The 21,108-nt window shown below is 56.7% G+C and overlaps 1 protein-coding gene across 3 annotated transcripts in view; it reads left to right on the top strand.

Annotated features, from left to right (window-relative positions):
- The first annotated feature begins 3,695 nt into the window (after positions 1-3,695).
- The window catches only part of AP2A2 (adaptor related protein complex 2 subunit alpha 2), a 46,113-nt gene continuing 28,700 nt past the window's right edge, over positions 3,696-21,108 (top strand). For 2 of the 3 annotated variants that reach the window (XM_036295833.1, XM_036295832.1), the window contains exon 1: positions 3,696-3,909. In XM_036295833.1, the coding sequence (XP_036151726.1) occupies positions 3,843-3,909 (67 nt within the window). In that variant the 5' untranslated portion in view covers positions 3,696-3,842. Of the gene's footprint in view, positions 3,910-13,871; positions 13,891-21,108 lie in introns of those variants that run through there. The other variant, XM_036295834.1, reaches the window with a different exon arrangement.

Below are 21,108 nucleotides of genomic sequence, written 5' to 3'. Positions count from 1 at the left end.
GGAGGCAACCAACTGATGTTTCTCTCACATTTCTCTCTCTCTCTCTCTCTCTCTCTCTTTCATTCTCTCTCTAAAATCAATAAAAATACCCAGCTGGTGTGGCTCAGAGGTTGAGCATTGACCTATGAACCAGAAGGTCATGGTTTGATTCCTGTTCAGGGCACCTGCCCAGGTTGCAGGCTCGATCCCCAGTGGGGGGCGTGCAGGAGGCAGCCAATCCATGATTCTCTCTCATCATTGACTAGAGGCCCACCCAGTGCACGAATTCATGCACGGGCAGGGGGTGGGGCCAGGGGCAGGGCTGGCAGGGCGAGGGGCTGCAGGTGCTTGGCCAGCTGTCCTGCCCCCTGATCAAACTCTCAGTTGAGGGGACAATTTGCATACTAGCCTTTTATTATATAGGATGTTTCTCTCTCCCTTCCTCTCTGAAATCAATAAAAATACATTAAATAAAAGACTGTGACCTTCCTTGGAAACAGGATCGTTGCAGGTTGGATGGAGATGTGTCCACAGGGCGGGCCCAGTCTAAAGTGACTCAAGTCGTTAGAAAAAGGGGAAATTGGGGCCGAGGGCCGAGCACAGAGGGAAGACGCCCGCCTCTGAGGAGAGCCAGGCCTGCCCCTCACGCAGCCCAGAGGGGCAGCCCTGGGACCCTCCAGCGCAGACACCCAGTCTCTGGTGGACACTAACATCCAAGCCCCTCTCTGCATTAGATGCAGGAGTTTCTGGCATCTCAACCCTGTTTTGTTTCATTTTAAAACGTGTTTTTATTGATTTCAGAGAGGAAGGGAGAGGGAGAGAGAGAAACATCCATGATGAGAGAGAATCATGGATCGGCTGCCTCCTGCACGCCCCACACTGGGGATCGAGCCCACAACCCGGGCACGTGCTCTGAGGGGAATTTCACCGTGACCTCCTGGTTCATAGGTGGATACTCAACCACCGAGCCACACCGGCCACCCTGACTCCAGCCCCCAGGCAGTTGGCGTGGCTGCTGGGCCAGCTCAGCTGGCCCAGGTGCGGCTCCCTGGGAGCCCGCCCCACACACACTCTGCAGGACAAAACCCCGCCTTCCGCAGTGAGGGGCTCTGCCTTCCCCTTCTGGGTGTGACTTTGTGTTGGGGCCTGACTCCCCCAGGTGTCAAAGGATGGGCCGGCCAGGGGGCTTTGAGGGTGACTGAGTTTTCTCTTACAAAGTAACCCCTTCATTGGGTGTCATGACCGGGTCTTCAGCTACGGGGACAACTTCATCCAATGAGGGGAGGCTGGGGGGGGGGGGGGTCGTGGCGTTAGGCAAGCAGGGCGTGGGGTCCTGCCCGGGGATCCTCAGTTCCCCATTTACGGCCTTGCAGCTCCCTGGGCCCCACGTGTGCCCTCCCGGCACGCCGGCTTTCCTGTAAGATGTGGGGAGGCCGCAGGCTCAATGTCTGTGGCTGTTTTGCAACAATCCGAATCCAGCTGTGTGTGGCTCTGGGCTCAGTTCCGTGGCTGCAATGACAACCGCTGGGTGAGCAGTCAGGGACCTGAGCTCCTCTCTGTCCTTCAGGTCCAGCTCTGCTTGAAGCCCCCTCCGCCCTCCCAGAATTCTTGAATTCCTCCTGCTGCACCTGGGCCGTGGCCTGGAGGCTCTGGGCCCCGGAGACGGGCCTTCCCCAACATGTCATTCCTGGTGACCACAGGGAGCCACCAGGTGCCAAGGACTGCCACCTCCTCGTCCCTGAATAGGCCTGGGTGCTCAGGGCCTCTAGCCATCCCTGAACCAGGCCACCAACTCCGATTTTCTGGAAGGGCCGTGGTCTGAAACCCATTTCAGAGATTATGGGAAGGAAGCCGCATCACTCATAGACCCCACAGGAGGCCTGCGGCGGCTCAGGTGTTGGCCCAGCTAATGCCGCGGGACACCCCCAGACCCGTTGGCCATGCTGCAGGCTTGGGGCTCCCTGGCCTTCCTTTCCTCCTTCTCCATGCAGTTGTTGGGCAGGCCCTTACCCCCCAGTGGAAAGAGATGTTGGCTCCACCCCCGCCCTTGGGAGCCTGGCTGTGGCTACCAGGGGCTAAAATGTAACAGATGTCCAGTTGACACAGTTAAAGGAATGCAACTGTTTCCAAACACAGTCCCAAGGGGGCCTGAGCCTGGCTGAGCAGAGACAGTGGCCTGGGAGGGCCCCGTGGACTCAGGCCCGCAGCTGGATGGTAGTAAGTGATCTGAAGGGCTTGCCTGGGCCGACAGGCGTGGGGCTTCCTTATAGCCACCTGTGTGTCTCCTCAGGCCCTGAGATCCCCCACGCGTGCGCGCGTGCGCGCGCGCGCACACACACACACACACACACACTTCCCAGGAGGTTTGGGAAGCCCAGACTCACCCCTGAGAGGAGGTGGCTACCTGCCCAGCCCCTAAGCCTCTCCTCCGAGGAGCCCTCCACCTCAGGTGGGGCCGGCACTCTGTCCGTGCCCCTTGTGAGCCTCTGGCTGTGGGAGTGGGTGGGGGTCTGCTTGCTGAGTCCCCTGGCCTCCTACTGTGGGCATGCAGGGCCTGGGGGTCTCCCTGAAGCCCTCTGCTGGCCCAACTCTTTCTTTTAATTTTTTTAAAATATGCTTTTATTGATTTCAGAGAGGAAGCGAGAGGGAGAGAGAGAAACATCAATGATGAGAATCACTCATCAGCTGCCTCCTGCACACCCCACACTGGGGATTGAGTCTGAAACCCGGGCATGTGACCAGGAATAGAACCGTTCATAGGTCGATGCTCAACTCTGCACTGGGCCACGCTGGCTGGGCAGGCCCAGCTCTTTGGGAGGCCTTGGGAGGTGGTGAAATTGCTGTTACATAAGGATTTGGGTCTCTACAGCCTGGGTGGGGTGCCTGGTCTGTGGGAGGGGCCTGCCCCTTCCTCCTCCTGGCTGGGGTCCACCCAGGCCTGACCTCTCACCGGGAACTGAGGAAATGAGCCAGGGTGGGACAGAGGTCTCCTGGTCTCCTGGTGGGCTGGGGCCACTTCCAGGTGCAGGGCCCAGATAAGTCCTGATGAGGAGGAGCTTCCTCTTCAAAGACATCAGCTTCACAAAAGGAGGGCTGGGCAGGGCCACCTGCTCTCCAAACGGACTCCCCGGGTGTCCGTGCCAGCCAAGGCCCCTGCCTCGCTGCGGTGTGGGCCACAGGGGCTGTCCCCTGCCTCCACCTCCCTGGGCTGCAGAGGCCATTGGCCCTGATTGGGCATTGAGGGATGGGACTGTAGCCCGGGCCCTGCGGTCACCTGCTGCTGTCATGGGGTGGGGGCGAGCAGACCTTTCACTGCAGGACAGGCTGGCTCTGCAGGGCTAGGGCGATGTGCATCAGGATCTCAAAACTCTGGACAGGGGCCGGGCCGGGCCAGTGTGGCTCACTGGTTGAGCGTGGGCCCATGCACCTGGAGGTCGGTGGTTCCATTCCCGGTCAGGGGCGTGCAGGAGGCAGCCGATCCATGTTTCTCTCTCTTTAAAATCAATATATTAAGTAAAAAAAGCTCTGCACACACACCAGCCACCCCATGTGGGCGGCAAGCAACCCGAGGCCGGTCTCCCAGCGCGCGCGCGTGCGCCCGCGGCGTCGGCCTGCAGGGGGCGCCCCTGCGCCGGCCCGACGCGTCCGCCCTCAACGTGCGCGCCCCCGCGCCGACGAGCGTGCGCGTGCGTGCGGACGCGAGCGAGCGTGCGTGCGTGCGCGCGCGCGGCGGCGGCGCCCTGAGCGCGGCGCCGGGAGCCTGAGGTGGCTCGGCGGAGGCGGCTCCTCGGCGGCGCTGCCGGCTTCCCGCTGCCCGCTGCTCCCCGCGGCCTGCCGGCCAGGCCGCTGCCCGGGGCCCCACGATGCCGGCCGTGTCCAAGGGGGACGGGATGCGCGGCCTGGCGGTCTTCATCTCCGACATCCGCAACTGTGAGTGGCCGCGGCGGCGGGCCGGCCTGCAGGGCGGGGGTCCCTAGAGGGCGGGGGCCCGGGGGCCCGGGGATCCTGGGGTGCGGGCTCAAAGGGCGGGGGTTCGAGGCTGGGCCCGGGGCGGCGGCCCGGGTGTCGACCTAGAGGGCGGGGGTCCGGGGGCGCGGGGGTGCGGACCCAGGGGCGGCTCCGGGCGGCGCAGGTCGGTCCCGAGCGCAGACCCGGTGCTGCCAACCTGGCGGGGGGTCGGGGCGGGCGCCGGGGGTGCGGGCTGGGCTGGGCCGGACTGGGGTGCGGGCGGGGCGCCGAGGGGTCCTGCGGGCCCCCCCGCGTGATGTCACCCCGCGGGCGCCCTCTCTCCGGTGAGGGAGCGGGTGACCGGCCCCCCAGCCGCGCGGGCCTCGGGGAGCCGCTCTGCTCCCCGCTTCCTGGGCTTCGCGGCCCGGGTCGAGGGGCTCACCTCCCAGAGGTCCCCACGCGGACCCCGACACGCCTGGGGGGTGCCGCCCACCGGGGGCTCAGGGACACGCGTGCCCGAGTGGGAGGACGCACCCCAGGGGGCGGCCCCGTAAGTGGGGGTTCGGGGCAGAAGCCCGTGGGTCCGGAGAAGCCCTCCATTTGGTTGGAAGATGAACGCGGAGCCGGTCTCCCACGCGTGGACCCCCCCCCCCGCCCCCGCCTCGGTGGGAGCAGGTCCGTGACCTCGGCCTGGCCTCCGGCGGGCTGCCCCGGGCTGTGACCCACCGCCCGCCGGTTGGGAGGAAAGCGGGCCGGGCTGCGGGCGGGGCGTGGGGATGGGACCCGGCTCCGCCATCGGTGCCCCTGCCGGGGCTCTGCACGTCCCTTAGACCCGAGGGGCCGTGGGGTGGTCAGTCACCGTCACCCACCGAGCATCAGCCTGCGGTGCTGGTCGGACGTGGCCCGAGCCCCTGTGCCGGGCGGGGCGGGCGTCCCAGCCTGGACTCGGGATGCCTGCCGGTGGACCCGCTCTGCTCCATCCGCTCCATCGCCCGCTGCGCGCTGCCCTAGGGGGCAGCATCCCCAACTCCACCCCGGGCGCCTCTACCCTGGGGGGGCGGGGCAGCATCCCCGGGCGCCTCTACCCCGGGGGGCAGCATCCCCGCCTCCACCCCGGTCGCCTCTACCCGGGGGGCAGCATCCCCAACTCCACCCCGGGCGTCCCCGTGGTCACCCCCAAAGGCCTCCGCACTTGCCTGCGGGCCAGGTTGCCCTGGTGAGGGCCCTAGAGTAGAGGCTGGGAAGACTTCCATAAGAAGGGGTGCCTCGTCCCTCGTGGGGGCCAGGGCCAGCTCTCCGTCCCTGAAGGACCTGTCCGACCACGCTGCCCGACCCCTCCTGCCCCTTCGCGCTGCGCTTCTCCCGAGCAGGGCCCTCCAGCTGCTGGCGCTGGGCCCGCCCACGTCTGTCTGGCCCGTCACTCTCCCCTGGTCGCTCGGCTCTGGCATGAGACCTGTGCCGGGTGGGTGAACGGGTGAACGGAGGAGCGAGCCAGCGGTGTCACCGGGGAGGTGCCTCTCAGGCCGGTGGGGTCTGCGGGCCGGCGGGCCACGATGCACGTGCACAGCCGGGAGTGGGCGGGTGGCTGGAGGGGGGACGAGAACCCGGTCAGAGCTGGCCACAGCTGGTCCCATGTGGCAGGGAGAGGGCTGGGTTCTGTGAGCTCACTGCGCCCTGGGGAGGGGGTCGGAGTGCCAGGCTCTGGAGGGAGGGCACCCAGCTGCTGGCAGGGGCTGGGCTCCTCCTGCCTCTCGCCGGCCCATGACGGCAGCCACGGCTCTGAGCCTCAGTGTCCTCAGCAGACGGGGTGGATGCTGAACAGGCATCACGAAGGTCTCTTCCAGCTCTGCAGTCGCAACTCCCTTCCGCCTCTCTCTCTCTCTCTCTCTCTCTCTCTCTCTCTCTCTCTCTCTCTGTCTCTCTCTCTCTCTCTCTCTCTCTCTAAAGGAGCTCATGTGTTGGCATCATTTTAAAAAATGTTTTAATTGATTTTTAGAGAGAGAGGCGGGGAGAGGGATAGAAACGAGGGTGAGAAAGAAACACAGTTGCTGCCTCCTGCATGCCCCCTCCTGGGGACAGAGCCCCCAGCCCTGGGGATTGGACGGGTGACCTCTAGGCCACACCGCGGGCCCTTCTGAGCCGCTCTCCTGTTACCCCACTGGAGACCTTTCAGAGCCGCCCTCACGTTCGTTTGCTTCTGGCCGACTGGCTGGGGACAGGGCACCCCAAGCGTGGGCAGTGCTGAGTGGTGCCAGCGTTTGTGAAACGCACAGGGAGTGAGCCAGTCCAGCGCCTCCATTCACCGACCCTTCCTGACAGGACCCCAGGGCCACTGGGTCAGCTCATGCGCTCAGCGTGAGGGAGCTAGTGAGCTGTTCTCCTTTAATTGGCGTAAAAAAAAGCTGTTTTTATTTAGTCCCACTTTTAAAATAATTCTTTATTTTTTTATTTATTAAAAATATTTTTATTGATTTCAGAGAGGAAGGGAGAGGGAGAGAGAGAATCATTGATTGGCTGCCTCCTGCATCCCCCTACGGGGATCAAGCCTGCAACCAGGTCACGTGCCCCTGACCGGAAGTGAACACCCTTCAGTCGCCGCTCTAGCCACTGAGCCAAACCGGCTAGGCTTATAATTATTTACTTTGAAACAAATACAGATTCATAGGCTGTTGCACAGAAATGGACAGGGCGTTGCCTTCACTCGGCCTCCCTATGGTAGAAGCCTCCCTAACAGTACAGTTTCAACACCGGGACGCTGACGCTGACACTGACACGGGCGTATTCACACTTCACCAGTATTAGTGCACTGACATGCATCGTGTGTGTGTGTGTGTGTGTGTGTGTGTGTGGCGGGGGCCCATGCGCTTCATCACTGTAGCTTTGCCTGCATTGCATAACCCCCGCTCCATCAAGATACAGAGCTCCTGTGCTCCCCGTGTAGCCAGACCTCCCCCAGCCGCCCGTCTGTGCTCCATCCCTGCATCCCACCCCAGGGGGCTGTGCGAGGCGGTGGCGTGTCCTGTGCGATGGGCTGTTCTCACTCAGCACTGTGCCCTGAGGCCCGTCCAGGCCAGCGCCCTGACTGGCATTCCCTTCAGGCCATCGCGAGGAAGAAAGCACTGCTGAGATTGGGAGATGAGAGTTACGCCGTTCACTCGGTTATTGGGACTGCTGTTGGCTCTGACACGTGTGATGTGTGGCGAAGGAGAGCCATGTGCAGTTGACCCTTGAACAATGGTGGGCTAGAGGCGCCGACCCGTGCGGTTGAACATCCGTGTCTAACTTTTGATTCCCCAGAAACTGAACCGCAGCTGTCCCTCAGCACCCCAGGGGGATTGGCTCCCGGACCCATGGGTACCCAAAGGCTCGGATGCTCAAGTCCCTCCTGTATAACGCTGTAAATCCGGGTCTAGTCGGCCTCCACATCCGCGGATTCCCAGCTGTGGATGTGGAGCCCAGGGACACGGGGCCGACTGTGTACGTGTTGAAAGAAGTCCGTGTTCAGTGGCTCTGCGCTTGTGTTGTTCAAGGGGCGCCGGCATAACAATTAACGCGCGCCCTCTGCACCGCCAGGCCCGCAGGGAAGGGAGAAGTGACGGTCTTCATTCTTGGGAGACCAGTCCTGGTGCTCATCCCCCCGCTGGGTGGTGTGGCCACGGTGCGGGGTCGCGCTTGGAGGCTGTTTACTTCATGCCTGCCGGCGCTCCCGCAGATGAAGGGAACAAGGGGAGGTGTAATTAGCCATTTGGCAAAACCCTGACCTCCCAGTTCCTGGAGAAAGCGTGCGGTTTCGCTGCAGGCGCTGCTGACCTGGCGGAGGATCCTCAGCGCTCCGTCCCTGCGTGTCGGCTGGAACGCGCGGTGCATTTCAGCATGACTAAAGTTTAAAAAATGTTATTTGCTCATGAGACCCATTGCATGAGTCAGACATTGGACATGGAGAAACCGAACATAAAAATTCAGATCCAGTATAAACTTCCGTGTAAAAATTAAAGTCGGCCCTTGACTTTCCTGCGCAGTAATAACCATCAGGATCGGAATTTGCCAGTCTGCTTTGTAACTTTTGAAGTTTAAAAAAAAAAAAAGTAAGATTCATTTTAGTCTTGACTGTACGGTTTAAAAACGCTGACTTTTTGAAAAAGAATGCTCCTCTGGCATCTTTTCTTTTGCACGCTCATGCATAATCTGCGATTCTTAGAAGCTGATTAAGGAAGTCTGTGACGGAGGAGGGTGAGGGGGGTGGGCCCCCGGCAGGGGAGGAAGGAAAGGTTTGGTCCAGTTGAACTTTTCTGCCCAGGCTGGTGGTTGCTGCTTCTGGGAGCGGCTGTGTGTCCTTCCCATGTCCCCCTGGCTGCTCTGAAGGGAGATAACTCTTTTGTGACAAGTGGTCATGTCCTGGCGATAAGTGTTCTCACGCTGGAGCCTTAGAATTGCTTTTCTTTCCTCTTAAAATGATTTTTACTCTGTTTTTTGGGGCAGCAATGTGTGTCAGGATTTTGTTTTCGCAGAGTTATTGGAAAGACCATCTTTGTGGGATTCAATGTCATGTCCTTGGCTTTTAAAGTATCAAATAGAGTCAGACCAGAGGGTGGGTTTGAGGGATTTGCACCAGCGTGACTGGGGAGCATGACTCTGGTGTGCGCTCCTGGGACGGGCCCTGAGCTCCTCATGATCTTACCTGCTCGTTCCTGCGGGTTCTTGGGGTGAGGCCGTCCTCCTGTGGCACATTTCAACGCTTGGAGGGCCCCAAACACCGAGCGTCTATTTCTGTACGTCTCTGGTGGACTGGTTTGGTCAAGAGGCTGACCCTGCACTGCCCCACAACTCTGTGTGGCCGCCCTGGCCGTGCGGTGTTCACGAGATGCTTCCAGGATGCGTGGTGATGGCCACACACTGTGCTTCCCCCGAAAGCCTGAGCGTGTGGAATTCTGGGACAGAGTGAGCTTAGGTTTTGGATCTGGAATGCTCCTGGGCCTGTTATGTGACCTACTGTGTGGGGCTCAGAGAACTGTCTCTCTGAGGAGCTCAGACGTGCACTCACCTTGATCGAGCACCTCCTGAACACACAGGAGAGGAAGAGGCACCAGGTGGACCAGTGGGCCCTGGCCCCAGGGTTTCTCTGGTTTAGAGGTGGGCAGGTCCTAGAGCAGGGGTCCTCAAACTTTTTAAACAGGGGGCCCGTTCACTGTCCCTCAGACCGTTGCAGGGCCGGACTATAGTTTAAAAAAAAAACTATGAACAATTTCTATGCACACTGCACATATCTTATTTTGAAGTAAAAAAACAAAACGGGAACAAATACAATATTTGTATTTGCATGTGGCCCACAGGCCGTAGTTTGAGGACCCCTGTCCTAGAGGGAGGGCAGAGGGAATGAGGGAGGTGGTCCCAAGTCAGACCTTGGAGTGCTTCCTGTTGGCCTGTGGCCTTGAGTCTTTTTCTGCGGAAGTGTGTCTAGCCCAGGGGTGGGCAAACTTTTTGACTCGAGGGCCACAATGGGTTCTTAAACTCGAGGGCCGGAACAAAAGCACGGATGGAGTGTTTGTGTGAACTAATATAAATTCAAAGTAAACTTCATTACATAAAAGGGTACGGTCTTCTTTTTCAATAGTTTTATTCATTTCAAACGGGCCGGATTCGGCCCGTGGGCCATAGTTTGCCCACGGCTGGTAGCCCCTCCTACCCCATCCAGTGGTCAGCACGGTCAGACCTGACCGAAGAGCGGTAGGCTTCATCGTGAACCGGGGGGTGGGGTGGGGGGAGCGGTCAGCCACAGAGGGCGGGGCATGGAGCAAGTTAACAGAGGTTCCCATCTTCACATGAACGGATGCTACTCACAGGCAAACAGAGGGCAACTGGTGGCCAAGACTCGATGGCAAAGCTGTATGTACCTGCCGATCCTGTGTTCGCCTTTTTCCCGTCTTCCCGACTTCGGTGTGAAAGCTGACATGGCTGAAATGTCATGAGATGCAGCATGTGCCGTCGTGTTGAGGAGAATTTCTGGCCAGAAGTTCAAGCCGGTGCTCCCCGTGGAGGTGGGCGCTGAGGCTGAGCTAGAACGGGCTCCTGTGCTGCGGTCCAGGGGCTGGAGGGTTCGGCCCAGAGGCAGGAAGTGGCCTGTTCTCCACCGGGGACTGAGTTGGGAACAGTGTGGCGACAGTGAGGGGCACGTGGGGGAAAGGGAGACGAGTCCTAGCCTTGCCCAGCGTGCTGCCATGCCCACCGATGCAGTTGACTCTGGTCCCACCTGCCTCCACACATCACTTCCTGCCAACCCTTCATCGTTTTCCTTCAGCGTTGTTGGCAGAGAGGAGCGAGGTGGGGCACCGTCACCCAGTAATGAGAGTGTAGGCAGTGGGTCAGGGAGCTGCTGGGTGGGTCCAGTGCCTCTTCTGTGGGGGTGGGTGCTGCAGATTGAAGAAGGGCAGGGAGGCCTGGCCGGGTGGCTCAGTGGGTTAGGGCACATACAAGAAGCAACCAATGGATGCGTGAATCAGCACAAAAACAAGTCAGCGTTCCTTTCTCTCTCACTCTCCCCCTTCCTCTCTCTCAAAAAAAAAAAATTTTTTTTAAAAAGAAACAAAGAAGGGCAGGGATGTGTCCAGACCCATCCTGGGCCCCAGATGGAGAGGATCGCCTTGGCCGTGAGGCCGAGACCCTCTCCCCGTGCATTCGGTGGAGCTCCCTCAGCCTCCGGCGCCTCAGAGCTGCTGGCTGTGGTCACACTCCCCCAGGGGTGCGGACAGCCCCTGGTTCAGTCCCCTCTCCCACCTTTGCCCGCTGGGGCCTGCAGAGCCTGAAGTCTCAGCCCAGTGAGGTGGGTGGTGCACCGTCCTGGTCCTCGGAGTTGGGACGCTGACCTTTCTTCCCACGGCCGTGAGGTGTGCCTGCGGGTGGCCAGCATCCCCGTGGGCCGCCTGGTGTTTGTTTCGTCCTGTCAGGTGCTTTTCTTACTTTAAAATCCTTCTGGGATTTTAAAGCGACCAGGGCTGTACTCGGAGAGGGTGCCTGGAGCACTTAGCCCCCTGAGGCTGCGTAGGGGGTTTAGGTTTGCATTTTCTGTGGCCCGCCCTCCTCCATGGGATGTGGTTGAGAGAGCAGCTTAGAAAGCACTAAAAACAACACTGAATTGATGTTGAATGTCTTTTAAAATAGCCAATAGAGAATCATAGCAAGAAAATGACTATTTTGGAACATTTTTGAATTGCATTTATTGCTCTTGAAAAATACAGTTCTGTAGTTTTCTCTCTCTTTTCAAAAATTGATTTTTAGAGAAAAGGGAGAGGGTTAGAGAGACAGAAATATCAATGAAAGATCATCAGTCAGTTACCCGCTGCATGCTCTAACCACTGAGCCACCGTCCAGGGCGGAAACCACCATTTCATCTCGTCTGTGCAGGTTTGTCGTTGCCTGAGGTGGGAGGGTCAGTCCTATGGTTACACTGGCTTCTGAGGAGCGTCTGGGCTGGTGTTAGAGAGGAGACAGGCGGTCACTGTGGCGTGAGTGCGGGTCACCACCAGGTGGTCACACTGCCACACGTCTCCTTCCTGTGGGCAGGTGTGCTCCCGGCACCAGTCCTTCATGTATGCACCTGAGCTGCATGGGACACTTGACATTAGTATTTGGATCTCCTCTCTACGGACGGGAAACTGAGACGCAGGATCCCAAGGCCACCTGACTGCCTGCCTAGGAGGTGGTAGAGCCCGTGGAGACCCACGTCTCCCGGAACCCCAGTGCTGGGCTAGTTCTGCCGGAGGGGCCAGCGGGTGGGTCGGAGAGGACTGAGCTGCAGAACCTGATGTGGGAGAACCATGGGGATGACTGGGAACCGGGAGTCTCCCCGCATTGAGTTTTGCTGTAGCGCAGTGGTTCTCGACCTTGGCTGCACATGAGAATCACCGGAGAATCTTTAAAATCCTGATTTCCGGGCCTCATCCTCTGGAAATTCTGTTTCTTTGTTATGGGGAGGGGCCACAACATTAGTAACAAAGAAACAGAATTTCCGGAGTATGAGGCCCAGAAATCAGGATTTTAAAAAGATTCCCAGGTGATTCGAACGTGGAGCCAGGGTTGAGAACGCTGCTGTAAAGGAAAGAGGAGCTGCTGACCACTGAGGGCACAGGGTGTGGCTCTCTATGGCCCCAGCAGCAAACCAGGCAGCGCTGCGCTCTGTAGTGCCGGTGGGAGCCGCCCACTGGGCCCAGCAGGACCTTGCCTTCGGTCTCACCGGTGTCTGTGAGCCCGTCCCTCTGGAGACTTGGGTGTGGCTTCCGCCCAGTCCCTGCTCCCAGCGGCAGACTGGCCACATTCCTTCTCAGGCCCTGAGGCCCCTCCAGTGAACCCCCTTCAAGCCATGGATTTCTGACACATCAGCCACATCCGCTGCCTCCAGGCAGAGTTCCCTGTAGGTAAGGGCGGCCCACGCCCAGGAGACCAGCTGACTCCCTGCTTTAGTCACCTCTGCAGGGCTCCTGTTGCGCTGGCAGGTAACTCACAGGATCCTTGCCCTAAGGTTAATTCACTCTTCAACGAGCTTACTGAGCGGTTTTACACACAGCGAAGCAGCAAGGGTACCCTCACGTGTCTTACATTGAGGAGGAAAGGAAAGTGAACAGTGTCACAGGGCACCTGACAAACGGCATTCAGAGGAAACCAAGCGGGGAAAGGGGTGTGTCGGGCCCTGCAGTGCTGGCCGCTGGTAGGGAGGCCAGTGTGGCTGCCGCAGGAGTTGGGAGAGAGCTGGGTGGCGGGGCTTGCAGGAGCCAGTGGAGGGTGAGCAGGGGGGCTTAGCCTCAGAAGGGTCCTCTCATGGCCGCCGTGTTGAGGGCAGGGGAGGGGAGGGAAAGTAGGAGGTGAGTCAGGAGGTCTGAACCAGGTGAGAAAGGTGAGGACTCCTGGGAAGTGGGGCACTAGAGCATGTTTGCAGGCTGATGAGGAGAAGGGCCAGGAGGAAGTGGAGGGGTGAGAGAGGCAGAGGGGCAGGTGGAGGTGGGAGGAGGGAGGAGGGAGCAGGGTCCCAGCTGCCAGTAAGGGGCGAGGCGCTGGAGGTGGAGAAGCAGATAGGCGAGCTGGTGGGCCTCCCTGGCTGCAGGTGTGAGGCCAGCCTGGCGACTAGAGGTGTGGGTTCCCAGGCGCCTCGCTGTGCAGGCTCAGGTGCCAGCTGGCCAAGAGCTGCATTTGGCAGGGAGGGGTTTGCTAAGCAGGTGCAGTGATGGAGGAGGAGGATCGGGCTGATTATGTGCTGGGGCTGAAGCTGGCCAAGAGCGGCTGAGGACAGGAGGGAGAGACATAGTGGGTCGTGGGTCCTGGGGGCAGTGGGTGTTGGGAGTTTGCACCTGGTGGAGGAGCTGAGAGGTCGGGGCTGGTGGGACGCCTGCATTGGAGTGTGCGGGGTTGACTGTTGGAGGGGCTGGGGTGCGGACCAGACCACCAGAGGAGCCATGGTTGGCGGTGGTGGGTGGTCATGTGCCGGAGTATTTATCACGAAGGTGGTGCTCCTCCCTGGGTGGGGAGAGGGGTGCTGTAGTAGTAACTGGGCAGGTCTTCCCAGTTGTACGCATTTTTGTCCTTTTGTTGTTGTAGTCTTGTCCCCAATTAAATGTTTTAAAAAATTTAAAATCTGAGAAGGTAGTTTAAGCAGTTGACTCGTCCCATCCTGGCCCTCAGAGTCAGTCTTTCTCCTTTTAGAGCCCTTTCTTCTCTCATCTTAAGATGTGATTGCTTACCAATTCTAAGTTACATGTTCATATGGCCGATGAGTGTCCCCCCTAATCATTGTTTATTGGTTTCGTGCTGTGGAAGATGAGGCTGTAACTTACCTGAGCTTCCTTCTCCCGTTCTCTAATGCAGGGCTGGGGAACACCTGGCTGGGGGGCTGTAGAAGGTCTGCAAACCACCGGTCTGGCCCGGCCAAGGCACTGGGGGAGTTAATGACATGGTGGACGTTATATAGCAGGCTCATGTGTAAGTTGATAATTTTGTGTGGCTTGTGAATGATGTTATAACTATCCAAATGGCCCTTGGCAGGAAAAAGGTCCCCCACCCTTGCTCTGATATGTTGCAGTATTTGATCGTATTAATGAATAGCATTTAATTCGTGTCCGAAAATACTCTTCTCAGCCAAGAAGGGCTCAACTTTTAATTTCTTGGAGTTAGCTATTGCCTTTGCTTGGTTACTTTTTGAGGCACCTGTTGCCCTGCAGCCCCCGTTTTGGGACGTGACTGTGACAGCCTCTGTGAAGGGGGACAGCTAGGCAGCCTCAGTCCCCACCCTGGTGGGCACGCCCTGCTGGATGGGCTGCTCTGGGACTTCTGGCACCGTGGAGGGTCTCGCTTCTGGCTGGACCTTTTCTTTGGGAACCCAGTTGTCTGTGCTCTGGGCCTGTGTGTTTCTGTACTCTGTGGGGGTGCATGTCCTGGTGCAGCTGAGAAAGATGATGCAGGAGCTGAAACAGTTTTGAGATTTTGCATTTTTGAAAGTATTTATTACTTTCACACTTGATCGGCTGGGGTAGAAGTCCAGGCTGGGAGTGGCTCTCCCTGGCCCAGTGATCTGGATGCGAGGACGCTGTGGCCAGGGTGGCCACACTCACTCTGGAAACTCGTGCTCTGGGTTTGGGTTGTTTTTTGACAATTTCCTTTCACCCGCTCTTGTTCAGTAATCTGCTAATAGTAGAAATTCGGGCCTCTTGCCTTACATTTTCTGAACGTTTTCTCTCATTGCTCATTCCTCTGTCTTTGTGGTGCTCTGATTCCTGTGGCTCTCAGCTTGGTCCTCTGGCCCTGGTTTTGGATTTTGGATTTCTGCTCTCACTTTCAATTCGAGGGCTTCCTTATTGTCCGAGGCTCCTTCTTCGGTGGCATCTGGCCCTTAAAGCCGTGTCTTCTCTTGTTCTTGTCAGAGTGCTGGCTGTTTGGAGTGTCCTCCTCTCATGGCCTCTGTGGGGACCCTCTCTCAGGTTTGTTGTGGTCTCTGGCTCATGCGGGGGCCCTTCTGGACGCCCGTTGGTGGGTGTCTGTCCACTGATAGGTGCCAGCATGGCCAGCATGGGCAGGGCTCCGGCACGGTGCCAGCGGAGGGTCCCTGCAGCCATCTTCGGAGCAGCCCCTGTCTCGCCTGGTTGGAGGGAGGTGGGTAAGCCTGCTGCTGTCTCGAGGGGGTGTCTCCATCAGCGAGCCCGCATGCAGCGTGCTTTCCCTGGTGCTGCCTTGCGCCCAGCCCAGCACCCGGTCTCACTGGGCTTGGCACGCCTGTGTTCCTGCCGGGGTTGGGGTGGGGCCTGGCTCAGGGCCTGCGGCGGGACCTGCTCCTTTCATGGATGTCCGGCCCCTGCTCCTGACGCTGCTCCTCAGGCACCTGGCACCTCCAGGTCCCCATTCCTTCAGGTCTCTGTCCGGCCCCTCTTCCCCCCGCAGGCAGCTGGGTCCCAGTTGCTCTGTTAGGCTGAGCCACTTATCGCATGACCAGCTCTGTCCAGTGTCCAAAGTTGTGATACAGTCTTCTCCTTTTAAATATGGTTTTGACTAATTTTCTATATTACACACACACACACACACACACACACGCACACACGTGCACGCACACATGCCTTCATGACCATAAGGCCATTACTTATACTTTGGATTAATCACTGCGTGAGAGAAGGCCTTGTGAAAGAATAATTTAACTTTTTGTACTTTTTAGTTTTAAATGAAGTAATAACACCTTTGATTCAATCTAATTTGGACAGCAGTTCTCATTGTAGAGCTTGTTTCTAACGGAATTTTAAAGAGAACGTGGGATTCTGGAGCATTTTCTCTGGGTCTTACCTGAAGCAAGCACGCGGAGGCCTCGTTTCCCGCTGCGCAGAGCGGGGCCTGCTCCTGTGGGGGAGTGTGCGTCTCTGAAACCAGGACTCAGAGCGAGGAGGTGGGCGCCGAGAGGCTTGTCTCCTACACGCCATCTGGGCGGCCAGCAGTGGCTTGCCGGTAGCGGGATGCAGCGAGTGGGAGTTTCTCTGTGGTTACCCAGGATCGATCGCCACTGCTGTTGGTCATGAGTCACCAGAGGAGTTTGGATATCTAAATTGCCAGAGTTACTTTAGACCCTGAACTTCAACCTTTAAAAATAGAAACGTCTTTAGAACGTGCTTCCTGGTGGACAGGACGAGGGACCCCAGGTGGCCTCTGAGGAGTGCTGCCTGGGACCCACCTCCTGAGCGGAGAAACTGGGTGGCGAAGAGCTGGTTCTGCTCAGGATGTGGGGCCAGTGCAGTTGGAGTGCGGGGGTGGGGGCGGGGCAGACACGGAGTCAGACTGCTGGGCTCTGAGGCCTGACAGTGAGCCTGCGCTTCTCCGAGGGAGCGACAGCCTGATTATACGTAAAGGATGCTTGGCTTCTCTGCAGGGAGTAGCCAGGGAGGCCGAGTGGAAGGGGAGGCTGCTACAGTCTAGACAAGAGGTGTTGGTGACAGTGGAGGTGGTGGGGGTGGAGCAGTCCCTCGGAGGAAGGATGGGCGAGGCTTCTGACAGGCGGCCAGGGGAGGAGCTCAGAGGCGCTGTGTGGATTAAAGAGCAGAGATTGGCAGAATGGATTTAAAAACACATGATCCAACTATATACTGTGTTCAAGAAGCACTATAGATTAAAAGACACAAATAAAAGATACCAGAAGAGAGCCGAGCAGCTGTGTTAATGCCAGACAAAATAGACTTTAGGGCAAAAATTATTTTTAGGGACATAGAAGAACATTTTATTTTACTTTTTAAATGTATTTTTATTAATTTTAGAGTGGGAGGGGGAGAGAGAGAGAGACATCAATGATGAGAGAGAATCTTGGATTGGCTGCCTCCTGCATGCTTCCCAATGGGGATCGAGCCCACAACCTGGGCATGTGCCCTGATGGGGAAGCAAACTGTGACCTCCTGGTTCATAGGTTGATGCTCAACCACTGAGCCACGCCAGCCAGGCTAGAAGAACATTTTATAATGATTAAGGGTCAACCCCTTGAGGAGATTATAGGCATATCTACACCTAATAACAGCCCCTATATACATGGAGAAGGGAGCAATAGACAATCTGGTGATGGTGGGAGACCTTAACCCCCTATTTTCAGAACTCGGTACCACATTTAGACAGGTTAGCAGTGAGTGGAAGACTCACACACTGGAGGCCAGCCGGCCCCCAGACACCCACAGACTGTCCCCTTCCCAAGGAGAGAAGACACGCCCTCTCAGTGCACAGGAAGGCCCTGCGGGATAGGCCAGACGCTGGGCCTCAGAGTCTCAACACATTTCACAGGGCTGAACACACACAAAGTCTATTCTGCAACCACAGGAAGAGTGAGAAGCCAGGAGCCAGGAGGACATTCCCAAACGTGGACATTAAACAGCCTCCGATATAACCAGTGGGGCAAAGAAGGGAGATTACAAACATACTTTGAGATGAATGAAAATAAAAATAGACCCAAACTGACCAAGAGAAGAGAGAAAAGGCTTAGATGACTAAAATCAGGAGAGAGAAGGGACTTTATTAGTGAATTTGCAGAAATAAAAAGGAGTGTAATGGAGTACCATGAATAGTAATTGTGTGCCAAAAATTAGCTAACTTAGATAAGATGGAGAAATTCCTGGAAAGACAAACGAAACTGACTAAAGAAAAATAAATCTGAACAGGCTGATAAGAAAGAGATTGAATTATTAATTTAAAAACTTTCCACAAGAACAAACCCTGGCCCAGATGGCTTCATGCATGCATTCTACCAAACACTTCAATGATCAGTTCCAATCTTTACAAACTTTGAAAAATAGAAGAGGAGAGAACGCTTCCCAGCTCATCCTGGGAGGCCAGTGTTCCCAATACCAAAGCCAGAAAGAGACATTGCAGCCGGAAGACCAGAGGCCAGCTTCTCTGTGAATGCAGACGCTCAGCCTCAGTGCAGTGTCCGGGCGGCTGTTCCTGGTGCAAGGACACAGGGATTGATGGGAGAGGATTGCGAGTACAGAAATAAACCTTAGCACGTGCTCCAAGTCACTAAGCATCCGAGATATGCAAATCACAACGACAATGCGGTACCATCTCACACCTGTCAGAATGGCTGTCATCAACAAATCAACAAACGACAAGTGCTGGAGAGGATGTGGAGAAAAAGGAACACTCGTGCACTGCTGGTGGGAATGCAGACTGGTGCAGCCACTATGGAAGACAGTATGGAGTTTCCTCAAAAAACTAAAAATGGGACTCCCATTTGACCCTGTGATCCCACTTCTAGGACTATATCCCAAGAACACAGAAACACCAATCAGAAAGTATATATGCACCCCTATGTTCACTGTAGCACAATTTACAATAGTAAGATTTGGAAACAGCCTAAGTGCCCATCAGCAGATGAGTGGATTAGAAAACTGTGGTACATCTACACAATGGAATACTACACTGCGGTAAAAAAGGAGTTCTTACCATTTGCAACAGCATGGATGGAACTGGAGAGCATTATGCTAAGCGAAATAAGCCAGTCAGAGAAAGAGAAATACCACATGATCTCACTCATTTGTGGAATATAATGAACAACATAAACTGATGAACAAAAACAGATCCAGAGACAGAGAAGCATCGATCAGACTGTCAAACCTCAGAGGGAAGGTAGGGGAGGGTGGGGGTAAGGGGGAACGATCAACCAAGAGACTTGTATGTAGGCATATAGGCCTAACCAATGGACACAGACACCAGGAGGTGAGGGCATAAATGGGGGTGGGGTGGGGGCAATGGGGGGATAAGGACACATATGTAATACCTTAATCAATAAAGAAAAAAAATTAAAAAAGAAAAAAAAACCTTTACATTTTGATCAGTTAATTTTATTAAAATATATTTTTATTGATTTCAGAGAGGAAGGAAGAGGGAGAGAGAGATAGAAACATTGATGAGAGAGAATCATGGATCGGCTGCCTCCTGCATGCCTCACACTGGGGATTGAGCCCATAACCCAGGCATGTGCCCTGACCTGGAATTGAACCCTGACCTCCTGGTTCATGGGTTGACGCTCAACCACTGAGCCATGCCGGCCGGGCTCAGTCAGTTGATTTTTGACCAGAGTGCCAAGGCAATCTGGTGGAGAAAAGAGTAGTTTTTTAAGCCAATGGTGCTGGCGTGACTGTGTCAACCACATGCGAAAGGCTGGAATGACCCTGCCCTACAGCACGCTCAGAGTTGACTCAGGATGTCAGCCCAGTGCAGAAGCTGAGGGACAGGAACAGGAGTAAGTCTTTGTGAGGTTGGGGAATGACTTCTTAGATGTGACAGAGGACAAGTGACAAGAATGGTGCCTTGACTTCCTCAAAGCCAAAAACATGAAGAGACAACCCAAGGATGAAAGTATTTGAAAGGGCTGTATTCAGAATATTGAATTAAAACGTGGACAAAGTATTTGAATTTGTTTCTTGAAAGTAGACACACAAATATCCAGTGAGCACATTAAAAGCCATCAGGCAAATGCAGATCAAAACCACGATGAGATGCGGCTTCCCCCACCGGGATGACGGTGCTGGAGGGACCGCAGTGACAAGTGTGGAGAACGGGGCCGCCCTTCGGGAGAGCAGCTGTCACCCCTCAGACGGGAAACACAGTGACCGTGTGGCCCAGCAGTGCTGCTCCCGGGTGTGTCCACCCAAGAGAAACGAGAACGTGTTCACAGAAACTGGCCCATGAACGTCCATAGCCAGGTTATTCATAGCAGCCAGAGAGGGGAAATGGCCCCGTCCGTCACGGAGGGTGTGGCATGCCCACATAATGCGAAGTTCTTCAGCAAAGGGACAGCGCATTGGTCCTTTCTGCCATGAACCAGCGAGGTGAAAGGAGCCCTCAGGACCCTGGGAGACTTTCAGGGGTGAGGGGGTGCAGCCGGGCCTGGGAGAGCCGAGGGGCTGCTGGGCGCTGCTGCCGGGCCTGCTCTCCCTGGTTTGACGCACTTTTTACAGGACTGAGCGTGGTGGAGGCACGGCTCTGAGTGTCCCAAAGCCCATGAACCGTGTGCTTTGAGTGAGCGGGCCGTGTGATGTGTGTCCCAGCACAGCTGATGAGAGCCGGGCATGGGTCGGGGTGGAGCCTGGCCTCGCCTCTGGCATGAGCCCTGTGACTCGGAGAGCAGTTAGTCCAGTTGGGGCGTCTGCTCCAAGGCCCGTTTCGCGCGCTTTCCGGGAAAGGTGAGTGCCCTGTGCCACCACTTGGCGGGTGCTTTTCGCTTGCTCTGCTGGGTCCTCCTCACGCCCACTGATGGAGCAGCCGAGGCACAGAGAGTGGCGTTGATGCCCAGGGTCAGTGCCGCCCGAGACCAGGCGGGCGGTGTGTCCTGGCTCATTTGCAGAGTTTGCTCTGTTGACCACTGTGCTGCCCGCCCTCAGTATAATGTTAGCAATATCTTCCTTCATAAACGCCCTTTTTGGTCAGTTAGGGCTTTTGATGTACTCAGTGAATTCATTTTATACAAAGATTAAGTCTTTCTGTAGACCAAACTTTACTGTAAATTTCAGACTTAGTACTTTAACCTGGGTGATAGGCTCCTGCCCTCGGTGCTTCCAGGATATGAGACGGTCTGTTGGCTGGTTCAGCGCAAATCAGGAGGAAGCATTGGCTAGCAGGACGGCTGTTCTGAAACTCCAGGAGCTGTTAACAAATCCCGTGCCCAGGCTGCATTCTCCGCTGCTTGCTGGGCACACGGGTGGCTTGTTTTGGGCAGAGGTTGCGGCTAGTCCAGGTTACTCATTAGCCAGCAGAGCCCAAGTCCATCCTGGGATGCCTGTTATGAGCTTGGCGTCTTCAGCGGCTGACCGACCTGCCACATTTGAGATAGAGATGGTGCGGGGTGGCACAGAGGTCAGATGGCAAGCCTGGTGAGGCCTGGCCCAGTGCCAGTTGATTCCTGAAGTCCGCGGAGGGCAGTAAACCCCGTGCCTCCCCAGAGCAAGTTCTTTATCTGAAAATATGAGCTTCCTGCTGGGGCCACTCCCAATAGTGTGGGTGGCCGAGTTGTGTGAGCCCTCTGTCTGGGAGGAGAGCAGCTGGAGTGAGCCTGCGTTGGCGCCCTGAAGCCCACCGGCCATGCCCAGGCTGCCTTTGCCCTGCGGGATGGTGGCCTCCTAACGTTGTGATTCCATGTGTCGATTTGTGGGTTGCCAGTCACCCCTGCCACACTGGGCTTCCTTCTCC

Source organism: Myotis myotis, unplaced genomic scaffold, assembly GCF_014108235.1.
Source record: "Myotis myotis isolate mMyoMyo1 unplaced genomic scaffold, mMyoMyo1.p scaffold_m19_p_27, whole genome shotgun sequence".
NCBI classification, from domain to species: domain Eukaryota; kingdom Metazoa; phylum Chordata; class Mammalia; order Chiroptera; family Vespertilionidae; genus Myotis; species Myotis myotis.
The sequence above is the reverse complement of the archived record's forward strand: the minus strand, read 5'-3'. Positions and strand labels throughout refer to the sequence as shown.